Source organism: Berghia stephanieae, chromosome 3 (assembly GCF_034508935.2).
Source record: "Berghia stephanieae isolate SIO BIC M18660-M18661 chromosome 3, UCSD_Bste_1.3, whole genome shotgun sequence".
In the NCBI taxonomy this organism is placed as follows: Eukaryota; Metazoa; Mollusca; class Gastropoda; order Nudibranchia; family Aeolidiidae; genus Berghia; species Berghia stephanieae.
Window position 1 is genome coordinate 82,377,081 of NC_088362.1, and position 27,500 is coordinate 82,404,580.

Sequence of the window (27,500 nt, forward strand, 5' to 3'; positions counted from 1 at the left end):
TTCTTTTACAATAAAAAAAAATCCTGGGGTCTGATTCATGGAGCGGGACTATGGTAGTCTCAGACTATAGCAAAGTCTGAGACTTTGTAGTCTAAGACTTTGGGAAGTCCGAGACTACTGAAAGTAAGCTATTCATGGAGTCAGACTTCGTCCCTGACTATCAAGTCCCTGACAACGCTTGCGAAGTCTCAGACTACAGAGGTCAATCTATTTTTAACTGGGGATTCTTCGGAAACGTACCACAAAACGTCATAGAAATGTGTTACTTTTCCAGCTGCGCATGCGTCACACAAAGTGGCACAGAAATCATATCTATTTCTTCTTCGTGTTTGTTTTGATCGTTTTTGTTTTTTTTTTGTTTTGTTTTGTTGTTGTTTTTTTCCCCACAAATAAAAATAATATGAGACAAGTTTTGGGGTGTAAAAATTGTTTGAGAATGTGTGTGTGTGTAATGTTTTTAGTAAATAAAAATAACGATGGCACTTAAATGATTCTTATCCACGGTGTTGCATTGTTCTAAATAGAGAGCGGTGGGCGCTGCCTGAAGCATGGGGTCCCGAAAATACTAACGAAAGAGTGATGATGGAGAGGAATCGGTGGAAACAATACAGACAATGGGCGTTTCGGGTACAAACCCTTCGTCGGCACAACAATAAACAAAAAAACGTTGAAAACAAATAAGCTGAAATTCAGTATAAATTGCATCGTCTGTACCAAACGATGGTTGGAGTGTGAACGAATCGTTAGCGCGGTGTGATAGAAATGATAAGGCCAGTGAGAGACGTGAAATTTCTAGAAAATAATGGACGATAAAAGACATTATAGAAATGTAATAGTAGTCGTAGTAGTAGTAGTAGTAGTAGTAGTAGTAATGGTAGTAGTTGTAATAGTAGTATTAGCAGTAGTCGTAGTACTAGAAGTAGTAGTAGTAGTAGTAGTAGTAGTAGTAGTAGTAGTAGTAGTAGTAGTAGTTGTTGTTGTTGTTGTAGTAGAAGCAGTAGTAGTAGTAGTAGTAGTAGTAGTAGTAGTAGTAGTTGTTGTTGTAGTATTAGCAGTAGTCGTAGTACTAGAAGTAGTAGTAGTAGTAGTAGTAGTAGTAGTAGTAGTAGTAGTAGTAGTAGTAGTTGTTGTTGTTGTTGTAGTAGAAGCAGTAGTAGTAGTAGTAGTAGTAGTAGTAGTAGTAGTAGTAGTAGTTGTTGTTGTTGTAGTAGTAGTAGTAGTAGTAGTAGTAGTAGTAGTAGTAGTAGTAGTAGTAGTAGTAGTAGTAGTAGTAGTTGTAGTAGTAGTAGGAGTAATGATAACAGTGAAAGTAGCAGCAGCAGCAGCAATAGTAGTATAGTAGTAGTAGTAGTAGTAGTAGTAGTAGTAGTAGTAGTAGGAGGAGGAGGAGGAGGAGAAAGAGGAGGAGGAGGAGGAGGAGGAGGAGGAGGAGGAGGAGGAGGAGGAAGTTACTATGAAACTGTGTGTGTTGGGGGGGGGGGGGGGAAAGGGGAGTCCCTGCAGAATGTTTTGAATGGGCAAGATGAGGAGTGTATGTGCGATTGTCGAATCTTCGAGAAAAGTAAAGTAAATAAAATAAACAAAACCAAAAAAAAAAAAAAAATAAATAAAAAAAATATATATAAAATCAAAAACTGTCGGGTATTCTTGTTCTAATCGCTGTACAATTACTTCCCCCAGGGTAGACGACATAATATGATCTTGAAATTTAGTCCCAGACTACGATATTTACACCTGCTAAATCGCGGGTGTAAATTTCACCCGTTTAGTCCCTCGTTTAGTCTGAGACTTCGCGTAGTCCGACTTCATGAATAGCTTTCTACGCCTTTTAGTCTGAGACTACGGGTATAGTCTCAGACTACTGTCGTAGTCCCGCTCCTTGAATCAGACCCCAGGTCTCGTCGATTTCTCGTTTATGAACACCGATGAGTTTTTCAAGAGGATGAGAGTGTTAGACGTGTTTGGCCATGTGAGGGTCTATTTGGCCACTTTTGAGGTCGGAATTGGTCACCAGAAACTCTAGCCATCAGGCAGCCCTGTTTCGGATATATCAATACTCAAATACATACGTATTGTACGAATGCGTCGTCAAATATTGTGCATAGAATGAATAGTGTTGACGTCACTTGGATTTATGTCATTGTTTTGAGATCGCAAGTTGGGTGATTATTTGTCATTGAAGTCCCTCTTCCAGACAGACTATAAACGTTAAAGGTCAAACATAGTTTTGTGTGCCGGTACGCTTCATTTGGCGAGCAGAACATGTGAGTATTTTACCAAATTGAATAGCATCAATAGAAATTGTAATCTAAATAGTAAAAAAAAAAAAGACGATGCATAACACAGAAAACCAGGCTGTAGAAGACTCGGGCGTTATCTATACACACCACTATTTTGCCACTTTTGAAGTCGAAATTATGTTGGGGATGTTTCATCTGGCGCGCAGAGCAGGTACGTATTTCACTTAAACGTATAGCATCAATAGAAACCGTAATGTAAATAAATGATTAAAAATTAAAATGCATAACATAGAAAAGCCCCCTAAAAACTTGAGCAACACGTAGCATATAGAACAAGACATGACGCCTGTTAGGCGATCTTACATTTTTTCCGACAGAGACAGCGCTGTTAACGGTCAGGTACACATTTTACACCTGGGTATGGTGAGAGAATGTGATTAGAGAGTCTTTTCCAAGGACTCAACTATGCGCCGAACCCGGGACCCTCGGATCCGAAAGCGAGTGTCATACCACTAAACCACATAGCCGAACAATTGATGTGAAATGTTTGCAAAGCAAATCAGGAGTCGCCTTCCAATTGTGTTTAAAGAGACATGGTTCAAACCCAAATAAATCAAAAAGAATTGAACAAAGTTTTAGTAGGGCTTTTTATCGACAAACTAATTTAGTGATTTAGGAGTGAAAACCAGACACTATAGAATGCTAGTGCATCGTCTATTCACAAAATGGTTACAGAATCGAATTACGGAGATTACAATTACGTATATTTACCTATCGGCCGCTGCAAACTTAAGAAGAACACCTGTTTCGATTATCGTATAAAAATCCACAATCTCGAAATTTCCACAAACATCTGTTCAAACAACACCCCGTCTCGGGTGTGTATTTTTGATTTCATATTGTTTTCAACTTTGAGGAGAGTCAATCAGTTGTTAAAAACGCTGTTATAACTCAATAACTACACAACAGGTGTGTTTTAAACAAATAGATGAAGGATTATCATTTCCCGACAACTTTGACGATAATAATAATAATAATAATAATAATAATAATAATAATAATAATAATAATAATAATAATAATAATAATAATAAAAGTAGTAGTAGTAGTAGTAGTAGTAGTAGTAGTAGTAGTAGTAGTAGTAGTAGTAGTAGTAGTAGTAGTAGTAATAATAATAATAATAATGATAATAATAAAAAAAATAATGATGATGATGATGATGATGATGATGATGATGAAGATGCTGATGATAATGATAATGATAATGATAATGATAATGATAATAATAATAATAATAATAATAATAATAATAATAATAATAATAATAATAATAATAATAATCATAATAATAATAGTAATAATATATTTTTTAAGTAACTAGCTTATTAATAATGAGCTCACAGAGGTGTAAAATAAATTATTATTAATTCATGCACAGCACACGATGTTGTAAACATTGCATAAAGATACTCAATGACATGAGGCGGATCGTGTTGTGCATTTGCTACACATCAGAGAACATGTTGTATAGCCAAGGGCAGGACATAATAATCCACGTCTAATCTCCTATGAATGCAGTAGATGCCCCCCCCCCCCCCCCCCTTAAACCTAGACAAGACTAGAGTAGTAGGCAAGTAAGAACAGAAAAACGAAATAATAATAAAAAAACACTATATTTATTTATGTCCAGTTTATAACCATAGCTTTCTATTTATAACTCGTTGAACCCTAGGGGTCATCTTCATCAATAATGTTGTATATATACGAGATGCCCGCAACAATTTTTTTTTTTGCTGATCATGAGGGAATGGAGCTACCATGATATTTATTAATGTGTAGGTATTTATTTCTCACTGTTGTCACCAATCACATTATTCATCTATTTCTTTTCCTTTCTTTTTTTTTTTTTTTTGACACACATGGTAAGGGCGAAATACAACAATATCATAATATTATCAACAATGGCGAAACAAAATCTCAGATTAAAACCTTGTTGATAGTCACAAGCTTAAACTTTTTTGATGGTGGGAACTTGAACTTGGACGAACTTAATCACGGATCGATTGATGTTTAGAAATAACCCACGACAGTTACATCAAAAGAGAAAATGTTAATTTGTAGAGGCTTAAAAACAACACAGGTCAGAATGACCTACGTCATCGCTGCCTCCCCTGTGTTTTAGAATTCGATTCATTTGGCTGCGAATCAATTAATAACAAAATTTCAAACGCATTGCTATTTGAAATGACAAAGATAAAAGATTTAAAAAAGACAGAAAATATAAATAGTTCAAGTTGTACGGCACTGCATGTATTCAGAACGACAGGTGGAGCATATTTGTTCCCGGAACCAATGACTGGAAAGTCTTTTTGTTCAAGTTGACGGTCAACTTGATAAACACGCCTATTAACTAAATAATGAAAAATCGTAAAATTTAATCCCCCCCCCCCCTCCTTCCCCACCAACGTAGATAAACACAATGAACAATAATCAAGTGAATCACTTTAAAAAATAATCAGGGGAGATAAATAAAAATAAAAGCATGAAAAAACAAAACCAAAAGATCATTAAATATCCACCAATCGTGACTAAAACATTTTTGAAGGATCCAAAGGTTGCTTAAAGATAACAAACATATTCATATAAAGAAACACTTCTTAAACGTATTACTCATTCTACTCGAAAAGTTCAAAGTCGTTACCTTAGCGCCCTTCTTCAACACTTTTCATGTTAACAGATTTCAAAGACGATACCTTCAGTTTGAAGTACAAAACATTTCACGGTTTTAATCAAATTCCCTATTCAACAAATGAGTCTTGTCTAAAAGACCACACCCTCTACACCGAACGTATTCGAGATGTCAAACACGGGAGTCAGATATTCTTTTTATTATACATGTCCAATGACTTAACCGAAATCATTTCTTATTGAAAAATATACATACTTTTTGTTTTATCTTTTAATTCATTTCAAAATAAAGATTAGTTCTCAAATTTAACGATTTGACACTAAGAATTATCATTGTGTCCAAATGACGTGTGCAGGGCTGACATCCAAACCTACCTTTAGGCCTATTAATTTAACATTGATGTAATGGACAACATTTTGCGTCATTTTTTTGAGATTTCCATTACAACAATGAGCCCATAAAGAATTTGGGTTATCAGACCTGCAAATAAGTGCACGCCGTTGTCAGGATATCAATAGGCTTATTTCTTTTTTTGTTGCTTTGTTTGATTTTCTAAATATTTGGTTCTTTTTTTCTTTCCTTTTTAAAAAGGGAAATAGGGACGCCTCATAATATTTTTGTAATCATGCTAGGCCTTATAATAAAATCGTTTTTTTCTCTCCAAAAATGAAAGGGATGTAATAACAAAGCATCTTTAGGAAGTTTTTATTCTCTATTATTGACGTCAACACTTCTTTACAACTTTCGTATAATTTTGTTATGCCAAAATTTAGTAAAGTTTGAAGCAATGGCTTTTTTCAATGACTTCGTTTCACCTTATTTTCGGTTGAAATTGTAATTGTACGAAGCCATCCAGAACAATTCATAATGTACGATTATCTTTCAATGAACCATCCGCCTTCTTTATCCATTATTGAGTTCATGAGGAGGGGTAAATTTAATTTGAATGAATCTTGAAAACGTTTTCTTTTTTTCATGAATGTGGAGGTCGCGCGTGTCTCCATTATTTTGTCAAGTAACTTCTTCGTTAGTTCACTGACTTTTGCAGTGTCGGGAAGGCCAAAAAATAAAATTAAAAAAAAAGAAGAAAAAAAAAAAGAAACAAAGCAACACTTTTTTTCAAAAATATGGCCAAGAAACTCGTCCTTCACTAAATATCGATCGGCATTAGCCCTCATACACCCCGTCAAAACCTCTCTCAAAAGTAAAACTTTCTTAATTAAATACATCCTTGAAGTCCCAGGTTTGAGAGTTTTTGACAAGATGAGAGTCATTTTAATTCATCGATATGTTTAATTGAAGGAAGATATTTCTGGCCAACATTTTCTAAAATGTGTTTCTTTTTTTTTCAGAGTGTGGCAGTATAGATAGTGATTTGGCAGATAATTTCTTTCAGACATTGAATTTTGCGGTTGATTCTATTCTTTCTCAGTTGCCTTTTTAATGATATTGTGTGCAAAACTAACTCATGCGTTTATTTATATGATAAGGAGCTGTCATAAACACATCCATTTAATAAAATAATTGAATATCTATATTATTAAACTTGTCCTTGGAGAGATGTTTTGATCTTGGGGAAGATGCTTAATATTTATATAGTATGCACTTGGCTAAGAAGTTCACAACATTGCCATCCAGAAGTTGACGGACCAACACACTAAACTGTGTGTAACCATAATCGTTTATAGTCTGGTCAATACAGTTTAGAAGTACTCATAAACGCGGATGGCAAAAAACAGTAACAAAGGCCTGAGTGACGTCATCTTCGAACTATATATATATTTATATAACCACTCTTGACTCAGGAACACATGAGTACCGTCCCACACGACTTCAAGTTTGCCGAAGAGGTGTTTTGAGCCCAATATATTCAATTATAAGTCCTTTTTATGCTTTTATATTCATTCTTCTTCAAAACAAATAATAATAATAGTGTCAAGGACGATCATAACGGAGAGGTGAGGGTGGAGGGGGATTGGGAGGGAGGTGTTAATTGTAGTGGAAAGGTGGAAAGTTGACTGGATCTGGGACAGTCGAAGTACTAGGTAGGTAATACCTCGGAGTTGACAAGTTAACTGCCGGACTGTAGAAAAAAAAAAAACGTATTTAAAAATTTGGCCAAAAAAAAACCACTCGTCCTTCAAATACCGATTGATTCAAATGACCCTCAACTTGGCAAAAAACAAAACAAAAAAAAAAAAAAAATAAAAAAAAAAATAAAAAACAAAAACAAAAGAACAACTCTCAAACCTGGGACTGTGTTTGAGAGTATTTGTCAACATGAGGGTCGTTTAAATCAATCGATATTTGAAGAACGAGTTTTCTGGCCAAATTTGTAAATACGTTTTTTTTTCTCCATAGTCCGGCGGAGTTCACAGGTTAATAGTGTTAACCCCCAACTACTTGACTAGAAGAATAATATGCCGATCATACCATGAGGATTGGCTAGACCAAAGGGGAGGAATTCGGTCAAGATTTATTGGAATGCATATTTTACTTTTCACTTATAGATAGTATACAGATGACGTCACTCAGGCCTTTGTTATTGTTTTTGCCATCCGCGTTTGTGAGTTGTTCTCACTAAACTGTATTAACCAGACTATAAAAGTTCATGGTTACACAGAGTTTGTGTGTTGGTCCGTTATACTTCCGGATGGCAATGTTGTGAACTCCTTGGCCAAGCGCATTCTATCTATAGCTTCGAATTTAGCGTTCGTCTCCGAGAGGCGAGGACACTATCCTTTTCTTTGAAAAGTGTTTTAATATTCATTCTTGTTTAAAATAGATAACAAAATTGTTTTTTTTTCTCTCTCTCTCAGAGTTCCGCTAAATACTGGTAAACATTTGGTACTACGATTATACTTTTCTACGCCTATATCGTCATCTGTTCGGATTTTAAGTGAGATATATTATAGTTTTAATTCATTTTTTTTATGGCTGAAGAAGGGATTTGAACCCGAAACAGTTCTTGTTAATTATTTCATTTTGTGCCTTTTCTTTTTGAAGTCATTCATTACAGTTCAATGATGTTTACCGTATGACCTAACAATACCGACCACGCCATCAAAGGGGCGATAATGATGACGTTGATAAGGATTTGTAATATCCACTAAACGTGCTCAAAGAGCTTTACAAGGGGTCGCTGGTCATTACCGACTAGCCTCACAACACTTATAACATAGTAGTGTGGGTTGACACAGTGACCTCATCAGACTATTGTGGAACGATTAGGTGGTCTAGTGGTATGGCTCGAACTCGCTTTGAGCGGCTCGTGATTAAATTCTTGGGGTGAGGGGGCCGGGGGGGGGGGGGGCAACTTTTTATTCACATTATCTCACTGTACTCAGGTGTAAAATGAATACCTGACCGTAAACATCTTTATCTTGTAATATCTCCGTACAAGCCTATTGCCTCGTCCTCCATTATGTTAAGTGTTGCCTTTAGCTAGGTAAAGCGCTTTGAGCACGTTTAGCGGATATTGGGCCATATAAATGCTCAAGTTTAGACATTGCGAGTTAAGAATATAGTTTTTTTTAAAAGCTAGATTCCCAAAGTGTGTCACTTCTGAGATTGTACGAGTATAACATTAAGGGGAAACAGTTCTGTTTATATTGGCATTGCTATGATATTGCATTGTTTTGGGATTTTTAATTCTTTCTCTCTTTTTTTTTTCGGGGGTTGGGGGGGGGGGGGGGGGGGGGGGGGTCTTTACCCTTCGTCGTGCTTTCAGTGGAAAGTATTGCATTGGTAAAAAGGTCAGCGTTTAGAGGGCATTGACTTCCATGCCCATCACACCCTTCACAGTGTGTCCTGTCCACCCCATTCATTCATTCATTCATTCATTCATTCATTCATTCATTCATTCATTCATCATTCATTAGTTACCAATACCACAGTGATTGATTTGTTTGCCTGTCAAAATGTCAATTTCCTCCTTCCAGTTCCAGCGTTTGTCTCTTTTCTATTGTCTATATTAAACCCACCGTCTCAAAACGGTATAGGTATATTATTAATGTGGGAAGGAACTCGGTGCTGGGAATTGAATCTGTTGCCAAGAGTATGAAATTTGGGGTCTATTTCAATTCTTCAAGGTGGATAATTAATATAATGTCTTATATGTTACACTGAATGACGTAATCAGTCGGATGGTGAAAACGTTTGAATTGAGATATATTGACAAGTTTAGTTAGAAGTTATTTAAAAAAAAAATACGAGTTCTTGTCATAACTGATTAAATCAACTCTTTTTGTACATCTTCGGGAAATATCAAAGCTCAATTTCACTTCTAAATGTTTTTTACAGCTAGTCAAGTTTAAAAAGTATGAAATTTGAGAAAAGATGCTGGACGCCTTTCCCATACATCTGGCCATAACTTCACGATAAATCATCCGATTTACTTCAAATAAAGATTAAAATGTTCTGGGGAGCAAATTCTTTTAGAAAATGAAAAAATGTTTTTTTAAAAAAATGCAAATCCTAAATGTTCACCTTCCAAATGATTATGTCATTCACTGCCACATATTGTAAAATTCCAAACTTAGTCATTCTTATCCCTTTAATTGTAAATTCAATTTTCATGCTCCGATTTCTCCCGATATAATACCGTTTTGTGACGATGATGCATATATTATTCCTTAACTCCTCTTGTTTTAATACCAACGATTCTAACTTTACCTTTCGTATTACTCTTGAGAAATCAGTTCTTTATTACATGAACCATATCAATGTATTGAATTTTTGTCCATCCACAGAATCACCCGGAGATTACACGAGATGATCCACAGGGCATACAACAAATTAATCAATAAGGGACTACATTCTACTCCTCCTCCTCCTCCAACTACTACTACTACTACTACTACTACTACTACTACTACTACTACTACTACTACTACTACTACTACTACTACTACTACTACTACTACTACTACTTCTAGTAATTCTACTATTACTGGTTGCATTTAGGAATTCCGATCATTGCAGCCCTGAGTGAAATATTGGCAACCGATACTGGCACATCTTTTCATATAATTAAATTATGTGTTGTAATTCATGGATTCAAGATGATCATGTGCCTTATTGGTCAAGGACTCACATTTCGTCACATCCTCTTTTATCAGCCTATCTCCGCATTCATATTTTAAAGGAGATAAAATGACCTTGTACATATTTTAGAATAAAAATAAAAACAACACCTCTGTCAAGACTTTTATTTCCTTCTTTCCGTGTCTAATTGCTGTTTCAAAGAAACTGTCCAAAGTGCCACAGATACGTGCTTTGTGCATGACACGCTAGTGTCAAGTGTCAACAAGCCACCCATGTGTTTTATGTTGTAAATCAACCTGGTCTACGGCCGCCACTGACCAAACCACAGATGAAACAGAGATAATTTGAACATTGTTATAAAGGGAAACAGTTTAAGGTTGAGTTACACACGAGCGTCGAGTAAAGTCCTAGGAGGGAAGCGACTTTTCAGATGACTTGAAATTTAATCAGATGGGATATCAATCCAACAATAATGTGTTGGCCATTTATATACATTATATAAGGTCAAAAACATCTTTAGGTTGGGTACAAGCCATCTTTACGTGCCAACCAAACGGATCAGATGGCACTCTTGATTGTGAGAACGAATCATAATGTTTTGATACAATTATGCGGTATGCGGCTATGTGGTCTTGTGGTATGACACTCGCTTTCGGATCTGAAGGTCCTGGGTTCGAGCCTCGCTCGGAGCATAGTTGAGTCCTTGGAAAAGACTCTTTACTCACATTCTCTCACCGTACTCAGGTGTAAAATGAGTAACTGGTCGTCAACAGTGTTGTCTGTCAGAAAAATTGTAATATCGCTTAACAGGCGTCATGTCTCGTTCTACTTGTTAAGTGTTGCTGTTGGTCAGTGACCCTTTGTAAAGCGCTTTGAGCACATTTAGTGGATATTGCACTATATAAAAGCTCTAATTCAACTCTAAAATAATTTAGATTCATACAACGAAATGTGTTTTAAACTTGCTTGGTCAAAATGTTGTGACCAACAAGAGACTCACTATCTGCCGTCCGCCTCCTAAGAGACTCTCTAATTCGCCTGACGAATTCTCTTCATTGGTCTCCATCTTCTGCGAGGTCTGAAAGATCTTTTCCCGACCTAAGTTCTTGATGGTTCTCAAGGCGTAACAAGTCTCTGTTTATCACTGTGTGAATGTGTTGTTGCGGTCTGTCTCGATATTTGTCTTGACCTGACTGTGTAAAGTATGCTTTCATGGCTTCTTTAGCTGGAAAGTTGTACTTTTCTGTGGCCGAATAATCTCCATGTGTTTCTAATATTTGGGTTGAAAGAGGCGCTTTGTTGATAATTTTCTTTTTTTTAATGGTTTTTTTAATTTTTTTTTTTTTTTTTTTTTTTACAAATGATTGATTTTAAAATATTAAAAAAAAAAGGATAGTGGATGTTAAGCATGCTTCATGGAATATGTCAAGTATTTTCCTCTTCGTTTCCGCAGTTGTAAATGAGGACAGTATGAGAATACGTTAAAAACAAAAAACAAAAAACAAAACAAGAACAACAAAAAACAAAGCAAAACAAAACAAATAAAAAACAACAACAACATTAAGAAAAACAGCACCCCCCCAAAAAAAAAACAAAAAAACAAACAAACAAAAAACTAAACAAAACAAAACAGAAAAGGAAAGTATGGCTGAGCGGCCACTGTCGATGACAGGCATACCATCTTTGAGACATCTTCTCACTGACTACCTGAATCATCCCCTAATCTTATAATATAATAATGGTGGTTCATCTGAGGCATGGGACACAGTATTCTTAGTTAATCACGGTTTCTTCACTTCAATATTGTGATGTTAATTAACTGTTTGTTATCTCTTGGGATAGGACAACAGTCCATCGCAATATATTATTTGGCGGCTATGTCGTCTTGAAGTCTAACATTCGCCTACGGATCGGAAGGTCCAGGGTTCGAGTTCTGCTCTGAGCGGCACATATTATATGAGTCATGGAAAAGGCTCTTTACTAACATTCTCTCAAAGTACTCATGTGTAAAATGAGTACCTGGTTGTTAATAACGTTGTCTCTATCGGAAAAAAAAATGTACTACTCTCGTCCCATATTTTTAAGTGTTGCTGTTGGCAAGCAACATTTTGTAAAGCGCTTTGAGCACGTTTAGTGGTTACTGCGCTATATAAATGCTCTGTTTTTAATAACAACTACCCAATCATTGCCGAATGGATAGAGGGATAAGAAATCTACCCCCCCCCCCCCCCAATCACTGCCACCCCCACTCCCCTACTCTACCTGGATTCAACATCGGTCCGTTTGGATTTGACTCAAATGCTCTACCAATTGAGTTATTGGGACCACCTCCCTCCACCCCCCCTCCTCCCTTATAATGGCATATATATCTTATAATACGTCCACACTTAATCCAGGCACTGTGTCTGTCATTGAAAATGGTCAACCACCTCGTCTGACCTTATCACAAACAACCATTAAGGGACGGACAATACTAAAACTGTACAACGAATCAAAGGGGACCCCCATGGGTAGCACAAAAGCAATACGTCGGATGGCTATTGGCTTTACTTTTATTAAAATAGCGGTATTATAATAATAACATACATAGAGTTTTAAAGTGAAAAGAAATAAGAGTTCGTTTCGTTTCTTTTCACTCCTTATTTTTTTAAAAAGTTGGACGTGAACGATTTTATTGCCGGTCATTTCCTCCAAGTGGAAAATACTTTTTAATGAGCGGAAGGGGGTCAATCGTTGATTGTACGTCGAACGAAAGGGCATTGATACTTGTTTATGGCCTCCTCCTCCTCCTCCTCTCCTCCTCCTCTCTCTCTCTCTCTCTCTCTCTCTCTCTCTCAATTCTCAATCTATATATTCTCTGTCTATCTCTCGAAAAAAATAAAAACTTGAGCTTTTATACAGAGTAATTTCCCCTAAACGTGCTAGAAGCGATTTACAAAAGGTCCCTAACCAATAGCTACATTTAACATGTAGAACGAGACACGACGCCTGTTAGGCGATATTACAATTTTTTTCCCGACAGAGACAACGCTATTAACGACCAGGTACTCATTTCACACCTGAGTACGGTGAGAGAATGTGAGTAAAGAGCCTTTTCCAAGGACTTAACTATGCGCCGAGCAAGGCTCGAACCCAGGACCTTCCGATCCGAAAGCGGGTGTCATACCACAAGACCACACGGCCTCTCTCTTTCTCTCTCTCTCTCTCTCTCTATCTCTACCCCCCCCCTCTCTCTTTCTCTCTATCTCTCTCTTTCAATTCTCTAGCTATGAATCTTTCTACTTTCCTTCAATCTAGTTCTCTCTCTCCCCCCCCTCTCTCTCTCTCTCTCTCTCTCTCTCTCTCTCTCTCTCTCTTTCTCACTCACTCTCCTCTCTTTCAAAAAAATATGCTCTTTATGCAAGAACCTTTTCTATTTTCTGCACACACACACACACACACACACACACACACACACACACTCACACAATCACTTGTTTGCATCTGATTAGATGATACGCTAAAATGATAGTTCTGTGAAGTATTTCCCATCGTATCTAAAGTTTACCCAGCTACCCCGTCATCCAAACTAATGGGCTGTTTTACATTTTATCAGCTTAAGCTTCATCCCCCACTCAGTCCTCTGACTTTCTAGGTCTGTATAACAGATAATATTCATGGTAAAGAATAGTCGGGAACAGAATAACTAGTTTACATGTCACTTTAGACCATTCCATTTTAACTAACCTTGTGGCGTCTAATTTACAATTTGGAAAAGTCGAAGTTCCCAAATAGAATACTTTCACCAAAAGCAAAAAAGAAACAAACAAAAAAAAAAAAATACCCACACAAAAAAAAATAATAAAAAAAAAAAAAAAATAAATCTTAATTTCAAGTATTATCTATCCCAGACATGACATACTTTGTTTCATCATCATCATCATCATTGCCTTTTTCACCCTGGGTCAGGGTATAGGCCACAGACAAACAGTTTCCATCCTTCTCTATCCTGAGGGGGGAAATCGGATTGCTGGGGCACGTTAGGGCAGACAAGGGGGGGGGGGGGGGGGGGAGGGGGGAGGAGAGGATGGGATTTGATTGGGGAAAACCGTCCGTGATAATGATGATGATGATGGTGATAATGATGATGATGATGGTGATGATGATGATGATGATGATGATGATGATGATGATGATGATGATGATGATGATGGTGTTAACAAAACGTAGATTAATACTTTAAAAAGAACATTTTTGGTTAAAGAACCGTTTTGAGACCAAAACGTTCCGTGTTAAATGTTTTGCTTATTGAATAATTATTAAGTATATATCACAAAGTAAAAAACAATATAGATTAACAAACCAAATACTTATTATTTAAAAATCAATTCGATTCGATTCGATTCGAGATTCGAGAGAGAGAGAGAGAGAGAGAGAGAGAGAGAGAGAGAGAGAGAGAGAGAGAGAGAGAGAGAGAGAGAGAGAGAGAGAGAGAGATTTTGTGCGCCTTGAGCTGTTTTGTCAATGGGATTGGGCTCTATACAAATAAATTGTATTATTATTATTATTATTATTATTATTATTATTATTATTATTATTATTATTATTATTATTATTATTATTATTATTATTATTATTATTATTATTATTATATTATTATTTAAAAAATACTCCGATATAATACCAGTTCACAACGATGGGTCACATTTTACAAATGATGACATTATAATCATAAAACAAGGCCACGAATTTGGAGATAAAAATGCCTTTCCGATAAAAGTTCATAATAAAAAAGCCTCCAAATCGTTTAATAAAAAGAATGATAACTAGTCAACTGCAAAAAGTTAAACCGCCCTTTTACCAAGTGGCGTGTTTAGCGAGTGGATGGCGGTGAGGCAAATGATTAAAATGGATTAAAATAAGGTCGTAGGTTCAATTCTTGGTGGATAATATTGAATGTATCAGAACTTCGAGCTTCAGAGACTAAGTATCTTATAATATGTGGTTATCACATACGAAGAAACGCCTTGTTTTTTTTTTTTTGTGTGTGTCTAGAGATCTTTTCTTTTTATTACTTTTTGGATGTATACAATTAGTGGATGAAGAACAATGGAAAAAGATGGTGGTGATGATGATGATGATGATGATGATGATGATGATGATGATGATGATGATGATGATGATGATGATGATGATGATGATGATGATGATGATGATGATGATGATGATGATGATGATGGAGAAGAAGAAGAAAAATAGAAGAGAATGAAGAAGAAAACGCTAGTCATCCGTCGGCCTCTCACTTTTCATGCTCAATGTCTCTTGACGTTAACTTAAACAGAAAGGCAACATGGCAACTGCTTGGCCATTGAGGTAAATTCTGATTTAAAATTAATGATCAAGAAATGTAAGATATAATTCCGGTGTGGGACACCACAATGAGACTTACTTAACCACACATTTTATATTTTATTGACTGAACCTCCCCCCCCCCCCTCCCCATGTTTTTAACAGTTAGCTGACGTACTCTGGAAAGACACGCTTTAAAAAATTTGGTCAGAAAACTCGTCCTTCAAATTTCGATCGATTTAAATAACCCCTAACTTGGCAAAAATTCTCAAATCTAGAACCTCGGGAGGTCTTTAATAAAATCCCAGGTTCGAGAGTTTTGCAAGACGAGGGTCATTTAAATCGATCAATATTTGAAGGACGAATTTTCTGGCCATTTTTTAAGAAAAATACGCGTCTTTCCAGTGCATGGCAGTTAATTGGTTAAGAACGCCAAAAACGTCAGCTTTATTAGCAATTCAAGCCGCATCCAATAAATTCATGAAAGGTAAGAAAGATTCAAATGGTAGCTTTTATAATATTGTCGGACTCGATAAAACAGTTTACTTCAGAAAAAAAAAATTCCAAATGTTCGATTAAAATGACCCCTAAAGTGCCAAGAAGTCGTGACATCGAATATACTCACAAGTCACTGGTTTTGGAATGTATTATCAAATTGGAAGTAATCTCAATCAATGAAATTATAAGTGAAAGTTTCCTATGCAACATTTAAAAAATAAAAGTGTTTTTTAATTGAACGTCGGTATAGCCTACGTATATAATTAAAACCACAATAAATGTTTCTTTTTCTTTTTCAGTTTGATGACTGACGAAAGCAAAAGAGTTGGAGCGAAGCAATCGACATCTCTATAATTTTAATGCCTAAAGCAATGACAGACAGACACATCTAATATTCAAAACACAAAGGCCTGTCATTTTTCTTCTAAATATATTAATAATAATCATAAGTAATCTTTGAAAATGAAACACGAACGGCGTTGATCCAGTGTTCATCAATCTGAACTTGAACCGACATGGACTGGTTCATTCTGAAATCAAGTACCTAGTACGTTCTATGAGTATAACCGAGTTTTTAAGTCAAAATATTAAATCAATGTTACATGAATTTTCTTTCCTTTTATCAGTTACCATTAATTATTACTTATAGGTGAACTTATTAATTAATTTATTTATCATTTTTATTTACTTATTTATGATTTTAAAAAATATACAATAATATATTTATTTTATTCTTTATTGATTACTTGTTTAATAATAAATCTATTCACATTTGTTGTTTTATATTATCTCGATTTTTTTCTCTCTGAATTCTCTCACTACACTCAGGTGTAAATTGAGAATCTCTGTCGAAAATAGACCAAAATAAAAAAATAAATAAATTGCAATGCGCCTAACAGATGTCGCGTCTCATCCTACATGTCAAGTGTTCCCGTCAGCTTCAGGACCCATGTAAAGCGTTTTGAACACATTTAGTGGATATTGCTCTATAGGAAAGCTCACTTTTTTAAAAAGAGAAGGCTAGTATATTCGTTCTTGTGCGGCTATGTGGTCTAGTGGTATGACACTCGCTTTCGGATCGGAAGGTCCTGGGTTCGAGCCTCGCTCGACGCATAGTTGAGTCCTTGGAAAAGACTCTTTACTCACATTCTCTCACCGTACTCAGGTGTGAAATGAGTTCCTGGCCGTTAACAGCGTTGTCTTTGTCCGAAAAATTGTAATATCGCCTAACAGGCGTCATGTCTCGTCCTACATGTTAAATGTTGCTGTTGACCAGGGACCCCTTGTAAAGCGCTTTGAGCACGTTAAGTGGATATTGCGCTATATAAAAGCTCAATTTTTTTTTAGGGACAAGGAGGGCGCGTCTCATAGGAAGGAAGATAGTGACATGATACGTGAATTTCATGTCCGACTTCGAGATAATGTTTGTATAGTGTGATTAGGACAACGAACACATGATCTGGGTGTCACTCGTTATGTTATGTTATTTTGTCTTGTCTCTTGCCAACCGAAATTTCCGCTCGTTGAATGGTCGTTTTAAACAAACCATTCTGTGTTTTATCTGTCACACTTGAGTGTCAAATCAACGCAATAAATCAAATTTGGTGTTGTAAGGAAGGACACGGCGAGAGACAGAGACATCTTGCACCGTTTGGTTGTTGTGTCAATAGGCATGGAGAGATACCTGTGTTGTTTTGCATCAAATTGTCATTTGTCATTTTTGAAGTAATTTGGTCAGCAGGTGTCATTATTGATGCTATGAGTTTAGGTAAAATACTCACAACACCCGCCAGCCGAATTTAACGTACCACCACACTTAGCGGTGTATAACTTTAAACTTTTATAGTTTGATCGATAAAAATTTAGTCGCTGTCTAGACAACAATAACAAAGAGCTGAGTGACGTCACTTTCGCTCCAGTTAAATGACATCCCGAACGGCCCAAGGACTAAGCCGTAACAAAAAAGAAAACAATAGTACAATTAATTCAGTTAATGAACAAAAACAATAAATCGTTTTCGAGCTTTTACACCTTGTTCTCCAGCACAAAATGATGTTTTATTGTCAAAACACAATTTTCTGACGGATTGCAAAACCTAAGAGAAAACCCCGTTAAAATATAAAGTAGAAATTTCAACATAATTCACAATGACAAATAATTTAAACGTTTCGAGTTTCCCCCTTTATCAACATATAGGCATACATACACGCATAACTGTGTTTGCATGTATGTGTGTGTGTGTGTGTGTGTGTGTGTGTGTGTATGTGTTTCTTGTTTCTTTATTTGTTTTATTGTTATTATTACCTAATAAATATTTTTTTTTTGGATGTAGACAAATGTCTTTTTGTATCTTCGCCCTCAGCCTATGGTCAAACCGAGACCTACACAATACACAATCACCACACCAAAGCGACACCAGCAAGTATCAAACCTGCGACTTGTCAGATCCAAGACGGCTGACACACGAACGGACCTCTTCACCATAAGTTATCTCCCTCTTCCCGCCCAAAATGTCATTTGTCATCTTTCATTTGTCTCGATTTACCGATTTGTCAAGTGTCAATAATATTGTCATTCGTACTCTTCACGCTTGCTTCACTGCGAAACACGACGAACCGATAGATAGGATCGATTGTGTTGGCGATCGAACGGTTTGAGGGTCGAATCCTGGTGCAGGCAGTTATTAAATGGTAGGACATATCATCATCATCATCATCATCATCATCATCATCATCATCATCATCATCATCATCATTATTATTATTATTATTTATTATTATTATTATTATTATTATTATTATTATTATTATTATTATTATTATTATTATTATTATTATAACTATTATATTATATCATATTATTATTATTATTATTATTATTATTATTATTATTATTATTATTATTATTATTATTATTATTATTATTATTATCATCATCATCATCATTAATATTAATATTTTTATCATCTTTATTATCACCATCATCATCATCATCATCATCATCGTCGTCGTCATCATCATTATTCATGGATAGTGTGGCACTGTGGTATGTATGCCTTTTGGTTTATCCTCAAGATTAGATGGTATCGAGTTCGATTGCCGCAGCTGTGCATAGCGTTGAGCTAGTCCCCGCCTCGCCCTAATTCACTTTGTGGCTCTGCACTGCAGCTAACGCCTTGGTTATTCCAGTGTTTCATTAAAGCAGACAGAAAAGCCCCCCTTTGGGATGAATAAAAAGAATGCATGTTTTAAAAATTTGTTTAAACGACACATACATCTCGCCGTGTTTAATTCGTCATCATGCCAAACGGAACACATTAAATATCTATCTCCACCTCATACCCTTTTCTGAAGGGGAAAAGATGGAAAAATAAATGTAAGAAGAAACCATTACAAGGAATAGATAGATAAAATTATTCTAGAAATTCAAAAGGGAACTTGCATCATAAATTCATTCGCATTGAAAGTGTTTTTGTGCACTGTGTGAATAGGTGGTAACGACATATAGACAAAAAAACTGAAAGGGTTGTACGTAAAGAGACATACTTCATTGAAGCGTATGAATACACGATGACGTCAGATCACGCCGCATGGGGCAGGTAGGGTTTACAATTTTAAAAAGATCGTGTTTTAAGATTGGTGTTGTTTGTTGTGTGTGTTTATTAAAACTTTATGATATATTCGTGATTTCAAGGGCATTGAGATCATTGAATTAAAAAGAGAGAACGGACGGAGATTGTTTACAATCATATTAAAGTTAGTCATTGAAGCTGTCAAATTAAAAAAAAAAATAGTGACGTGGCTTGCCGTCCAAATGGAAAACGCCTTTAAATCAAATTTCGCCAGAATTTTACTTTATTGATTTTAACGATTGGTAAACTTGACCAAAAACTTTGTTAAGTCTTAAATCTGATAATTCAGAGCTTTAAAAAATCGTTCCAAGTCTCAGGTTTAAGACTTTTTGACACATTGAGGTCCACCATAATCTATAGATTTATAATAATATTATAGCTTTATGAAGAAAAAGATTCCTGGCCATAATAAGAAAAGGGCGTTTTGTAATTTTGCGGTAGAATGATTAAAGCCGTGGTAATTGGCTGTAAATGGGTTAGACAAGGTACTTAATTTTCATGAATGAATGTTTACGAGAATGATCAAATAACGATATGGAGTTTGACGTTTTGTTTGTTTGTTTTTATAATACGATGTTTGATAACGACGTTTCAGTGCAAAGGAGCTGTTTTGGTACTTAAAGTTTCAGTTTTAGTTGGAGTGGGCAAAAACCTAATATAAAATAAATAAAAATGTACAACTAATAAGAGAAAGTGGAAAATGGTGGAAAGAGAGAGGGAGGGAGGGGGGGGGGGGGGGGGGGGGGGGGGGGGGGGAGGAAGGTAAAAGAGAAAGAGAAACAAGGCTGGAGAGGAAAATGAGGAGGAAGAAGAGAAGGATAAGGGGGTATGGAAAGGGGAGGGGTGGGGGAGGAAGAAAATACATAAGAGGAGGAGAAGGAAGGAGAGAATGAGGAAGAAGATTCGCTACGAGAAGGAGAGGAAAAAGTGGAATAGAGGGAGTTGAGTGGCAGCAGCCAAGAGAAAGGTAAGGGCGGGGGAGAGGAAGATTAAAATGGTACTAGACAAAGTCAATTAAGAAGGACAGCAGCAAAGAGATAAGGGAAGTAGGGATGTGGTCATTTAAAAATAAGAGCGATAAAAAGAATGTGAAAAATAAGTGAATAAAATGTTCAAAGCTCACGATGAAATAGCAAGATTAAGAGGAAGTTGATATGTAACTCATCAACTTTATTATGTCGGGGGTATTTTATATGGAAAAATAGTACCATTATGCGATATTTGATTGGAAGTCACAATGTAAAAAATTCCGTGACCCATATAAATATAGCATACGGCACTATTTTTACGATTAATGAGAATCATCATGTGATAGATAGGCGATACGTGATGCGTATTGAGTGATACGTATTATCTGCTAAAACTTTCTAATGAGCGGAATGAAATTTGAAAATACTAGAAATGAGAAATTTTAGTACATGTATTTATCAGTTTCAGAAATTATATTCATTCTCCGGAATGAATTTTACTATAAATTCGATTTTTCTCATGAAACTACCCCCCGACAAAACACTGTTTTGAGGCGACGGGTGACATATTATGATCATTGGAAAATAAAAGCCATAAAAAGATTTTGACAACGAGGAAGAAATAGAAAAAAAGATATTTTTGAAACTCACCCCAGATTTATCCCAACTCTCAGAAAAGTCACTTTTGTCTGTACCGCTATCTTGTCTGTTTTTATTATAAGAAATATGTCCAGTGCTTTCGTTTTCACTGTTGGTGTTGTTATTATTGCCATTGTTGGTGCTGTTATTATTGTTGTTGTTGATGTTGATGTTGTCGTTGATGTCGTTTTGGTTGTTATGATAATGTTCCGTGAGTTGGAGATCATCCTGTGGAAATCTTTCCTGAACGCTGTCCATGGCGGCTTGGTTTTCTATCTCGTAAAACTCATCCTCTTTTTCTTTCACCATCTGTGGAGTAAATTGAAAAATGTTGGGGTAGGAAAAGCAGCAGCAACAGAAATAGTAGTGATTGTAGGAGTGGTAGGAGTGGTAGTAGTAGTAGTAGTAGTAGTAGTAGTAGTAGTAATAGTAGTAGTAGTAGTAGTAGTAGTAGTAGTAGTAGTAGTAGTAGTAGTAGTAGTAGCAGGAGATTAGTACTAGTATAGTAGTAGTAGTAGTAGTAGTAGTAGTAGTAGTAGTTAGTAGTAGTAGTAGTAGTAGTAGCAGTAGTAGAAGTTGCAGTAAAAGTAGTAGTAGTAGTAGTAGTAGTAGTAGTAGTAGTAGTAGTAGTAGTAGTAGTAGTAGTAGTAGTAGTAGCATTATATTAATTGCTATTTTCGTTCCATAATATAATAATGTTAGGATGTTAGAAAGAGGAAAATCGGGTGGCATGGACAAAAATGAATGAAAAATGAGCATCAAACAACAATAGTCTCTTAATTACTTCTTTAATAAACATCATTTTATAAAGCGGACTATCATGGTAACCATGATTCAAAGGTGCTTATAGGACATGGGTTTATATCAATTTCTCATTCAATACTTACAGCCTGTACACGTTTAGCTGCCCTACACAGGTCTTCATAGTCACAATGTGACGGGTCTGTTTCTTCTAGTAATGCGGACAGATATCTGTCGAAGTCTGGAACTCGCTTCACCTGGTGATTGGATGACAGAAAATAGACCGTTATCACCTTTTTTAAATCGTTGATGTAAATACAATAGAAAATGTTTTAAGATGAGACAAAGAACACCCAGCAAACATATTCTTGACGAACTATTTTTCATTGACATAGTAACGTAGGAAAGCAGGATCAATAACAACACTGCCATTCCGCAATTCATTGTACATTTATTTGGCATCAATGAAAGAGCTCAAAATATTTGAGACACACGCCATGACATATTCCGTTTCTTAAAGAACGGACCGGAAATGAATAACTCGTAATGAAATCTGGTATAATATTTATATTTGATTATAAGAACGATCACAAAATAATGTTATACACAACAATGGGTAACTGATTACAAAAAGAAGTAAATTCTTCCCATCAAACAATCCATCAATTTTTATAAGAAAAAACACGTCATTTTAAAACTAATCGATATACTATTCCAAGAATATACAGTAACAATAACTACCTCACACAGCGAAAAAGAGATAAATTAATGAATTATTCTCGCAAACTATAAATTAAAAAGACAAAACATTGAAATTCCTTAAAAATGAATCAAACATGATGAATGATTGTCCGTCTTTCATGTTGAATATTGATAAGACAACAACACAATAAGACACAGCTATGGAAATGACTAAATGTTGGTTTAAGATTTCGCTGTCAAAATTACTCGACTATTCGGACGTACTCTGAAACCCCCCCCCCCCCCCCCCCCCCCCCCCCCCCCCCCCCCCCCCCCCCCCCCAAAAAAAAAAAACAAACAAAAAACAAAAAACAAAAAAAAAAAAACAAGAAAACCAACAAAAAACACGTTTATAAAATTCTGGCCAGAAAACTCGTCCGTCAAATATCGATCGATTTAAATGACCCTCACCTTGGCACACACTCTCTATGCTGGAACTTCAAGGAAGTTTTCAAGGAAGTCCCAGGTTTGAGAGTTATTGACAAGATGAGGGTCATTCAATCACTCGATATTTTAAGGACGTTTTCAGGCCAAATCTTTAAAAATGCGTTTTTTTTTTATTACGAGTACGGCAGTGTAAAGATACGCATGACTTCAAAACTGAAATCAAATTTCAAAATTTAACAAAACACGAAACAGTTAGGGAAATGTGAGAACATTTGATTTGAAAGTGCTGGAGTATGCATAACGATGTAAAAGTTGTGTGACGAGATGGTTGATAGATTGCTTGTTGATGACGGAACATCTAAATCATTCAAATTTGAATCGGATGATTTAAGGTTCCGATCCACTGACTTCAAATATGACCCTCTGTCTCAAAACGGTATTATGTCGGAATGATTCAGACCCCAAAAAGTGAATTTAGAGATAGAATGATGAGAAATTGGACCTTAGAAATTTTTGTAAAGCAAGAAATAGTATTTATACTCCATCATAACGTACAGAAATTAAACCCAAGTTTGGTATTTGTGGCAAAGAATTCAATTACCCTAACCGAGTGGATCCCGACATAATACCGCTTTGACACGGTGGGTCACAAATATGATTTGAAAGTACAGGAGTATGCATAATACTGATATACAATTGTGTCAAAATATGGTTGCTCGATGATCATGAGGGAGCATCTACATCATTCAACTTTGAAAAGAGAAGTCTTGGGTTTCGATCCCGTTCCATGAAATATTATTCTCTACCCCCCTGTCTTGACCTCCCACTCCAGGACTTGAGATTTTCACAGCCTTGTCTTTTGACTACACCCCGACATATCCCCCCCCCCCCCCCCCCCCCCCCTTCCCACCCCCTCTCCTATCTCTTTCTTTCACCCAACTCTCTCTCTCTCTCTCTCTCTCTCTCTCTCTCTCTCACACACACACACTCTCTCCCTCTCTCCTCTCTCTCTCTCTCTCTCTCTCTCTTTTCTCTCTCTATCTATCTATCTCTCCCTGTGTCTCTTACATACAGTCACAGATACACACGCCATAAAGTCAAATTTAATCTTGTACTTGCTTTCTCTCAATAAAATTTCACATTTATTTGAAATTGTGACAGAATGATATCAAGACTGAACGTGAAAAAAATAAATCATATCTAGACCTAGATATGTATTAATTTATAAAAGTATATTTTGTAAGGAATTATAACATATTGATTAAAAGTAACTCGTGACAAGACAATTAATATTAAGTCGAAACCTGGCAGACACAGGGGCTAGGGACAACTATGTGACCAAACGCGTCAATCCAGTATTATGTCTGAATGATTAAGATGCTGAATAATATACTTATAGATGGAAGGAACTTGACGTAACTTAGCTCTTTGTTATTGTTTTTAGACATCCATTTTACTAATTCGTTCTCACTACATTTTATCAATCAGACTATAAACGTTTAACGTGGTTTTGTGTGTTGGTAGGTGATATATCCGGCTGGAGGATGTTGTGAGTATTTTATCTAAACGCAGAGCGTTAATTGTCAAAAGTGAAACTTCGGATGAATATGTTTTATTAACTCACTCAACCCAGCCACCATAGCCCTCTATCTTCATATTGTCCACTCTTTCAAGAGATTTTCGATGCTTTTCATAACTGAAACAAAAAGCACTCAGATTCGTAACTGATAGAAAATTGGCAGGTATAATATATTATAGTCTTATTCAACAACAAATATCGTGTGAAAATTAAAAACAATAGTTTTAACAACATGCATATAGTTTGTCTCAGAAAAATGTAAAGATCTATAGGGTAAAAGTTGACAAAGTCAATTAGCGAGATAGTGATAGATAGTTAGTTTCCTAAAGCATAAAAACTAACATTTTATTTTCCAGACCACTTTAACTTGATATTATTTAGTTTCCGACAACTAGTTTTTTTTTTTTTTTTTTTTTTTGTTTTTTTTTTGTTTTTTTGTTTGTTTTGTTTTCAAGGTGTTTACGGCACTTGCGACACATAAAGGTCATTTCAGCGCCAGTGAAAAGGAAGAAAATGGTTTAAGTAAAAATAATTATAGATTTATAATTAAAATCACATAAGAAAAGTAAGACGAAGGGGAATAGTACAAATAGGGAACATATAGATTAAAAAAGCAACTTTCATTGTATTGTGCCTAGTTTGAAATCATCTAAAAGTTTCCTACAGACACAAGCACAGGATCCCATTAAGAGGAACACACTCAAATGCTTACATTATACATTCAGAACTACAAATATAAAAATACATAACAGAGAGATGCTTTACAAGGGAAAAAAGTATCGACTTCCCAAACTTTAACTAAACATTTGACTGTTTCCCTCCTAGCCAAGGCTAAAAAAAAAGTGAAAGGACAAAACCCAAGTAATCTCATTCCAATACAAAGATAAGACGCATGTTGGAAAACAGATATATGGGTATTGGAGACACAGAAAGTGACATCCCTGTCCACTATGGGAGGTCAGGAACCCCACCCAGCGACATCTAGTTCGCTCCGACATCATACCATGATGTCATGGGTCACACATATAAGTTAATACAAGTATTATTAATTTAACTTTAAACTTGAGTATTTATATAGCGCAATATCCACTAACGTGCTCAAAGCACTTTACAACGGATCCCGCATTAGCCAACAGCGACACATAACATTTTGTAGGATCGACGAGACGCGACGCATGTAGGCGATATTACATAATTTATTTTTCGACAAAGGCAACTGTGTTAATGACCAGGTACTCATTTTACACCTAAACACGGATAGTAAGAAAATATGGGTCAAGAGCTTTTCCCAAGGACTGAACTATCCGCCGCTCAGAGCGGGATTCGAACCAAGGACTTTCCAATCCAATGGCGAGCGAGTGTCATACCACAAGACCACTGAGCCCCACGATATCTTGACAGTATACCTACATGATCGTGACGGTGCATACAATAGAAGTAATAATGAAATATGTGTCTAGATCTAGGTCTATGTTTGTCTTCTTCCCCAGGCTTTAGAAGAAGGCATTTCTTCTTCCTCGTTGTTATGTCACCTCCTGCAGGCGATCGACCATGCAATATACAGATACCGCTTAGTACGGTAAATGTCGTTTTAAAGGCGATGGCATCTATTTATGGGGGAAAAAATAATCGAAAGTTTCCATTATGCACAGCGAAATCAACATAATATATGCATTTATTAAAAAAGTAAAGGAAAAAAAAACAAGAAAAAAAAAACCCCCAAGAAAAAACAAAACAAACAAAAACAACAAACAAGTAAACAAACCGTTTGTGTTTGTAAAAATCTGTCATGAACTTATTTGAAGGTCTGATAATCCAAATTGCTATGGGGCCATTGTTGTAATTGTAATGGACATACTCTCAACCAACGCAAATTAATGTCTATCATAACAATGTTAAATCAAGCCCCTAACTTCGTTCGGTAATCAGACCTGCAGATATGTACACGTCGATAAATCTGAAATAAAGAGGTCTGACATTAGAACACAAATCGTAGGCTTGATTAAATTATGTTCAATGCTGTTAACGGCCAGGTACTCATTTTACACTTGAGTACGGCGAGAGAATGCGAGTAAAGAGCCTTTTCCAAGACTCAACTATGCGCCGAGCGAGACTCGGACCCACGACCTTCCGATCCGAAAGCAAGTATCATACCACAAGATCACATAGCGCATGAAACCATCACAATTTGGGTTATAAGACTAGCTACTACGATTTAAATAAATTTAAAATCTTTTTTTTTTTTCAATAAAGAAATATTAATAAGAAAAAAATATATAATAAACATGTTGATAAAAAAGTGTTTTACAGTATGTCTTATTTCTATACATAGCAGCATAAGCCAAGGTTCCCGAACCGTTACAGTGACAGTAGATGAGGAGGTGACATCCATTACACGTTAAGTCTCAATACCATCATAAAGTAAAAATGCCTTTATTTTGGGTCAATTATTTAGTGACTTAACGAATAAAATGTATTTGATTTTTTTTTGTCTCATAACACAATACCCTGGGTGTTTTTAAACTTTAAATTTTCTCCGTTGCAGTATCAAATGGGAAAATAGGCACCGGTGTAAACTATAGATCTGAACAGGTGTGTATGAAACGGTACCAGACAAAGCAAGAAAGAAAAGTATAGGGAAAAAATAAGCATTCCATAAAATCAGTATTCCTCAGCTGGGGATCGAACCTCAGGCCTCCTGATTACCAGTCAGTCGTGCTACCATTACATGCATAGAGGTTCCCGATAGCTGGGACAATCTTAACTCCTGTATTCTTCACAAGTGTGCTCGTTTTACACTCCGTTGTGGTGGATGAGGAGGTGACATCCAAAACAGGCATTTTCATCAGTTAGTTAAAAGAAAAAACGGAAAAGTGAGTGGAGCAGGCACTTATGTTGGTAACAACAAGATATGAAGTGAGTAGAAAAGTGCCAGAAGACAATAGAGAAGAAAATTTTTTTTTTTTTCGCGGCGGTGGTGGGGTTTGAACCTGCGACCTTATTGGTACGACAA

General features: G+C 36.0%; 1 protein-coding gene across 8 annotated transcripts in view; it reads right to left on the reverse strand.

Annotated features, from left to right (window-relative positions):
- Window positions 1-27,500, reverse strand: part of LOC144968620 (uncharacterized) — a 366,960-nt gene that overhangs the window by 101,930 nt on the left and 237,530 nt on the right. For all 8 annotated transcript variants that reach the window (XM_078907127.1, XM_078907126.1, XM_078907130.1 and 5 more), the window contains 2 exons: window positions 21,927-22,037; window positions 21,052-21,348 (listed from right to left, as the gene is read on the reverse strand). In XM_078907127.1, the coding sequence (XP_078763253.1) occupies window positions 21,052-21,348; window positions 21,927-22,037 (408 nt within the window). The remainder of the gene's footprint in view (window positions 1-21,051; window positions 21,349-21,926; window positions 22,038-27,500) is intronic.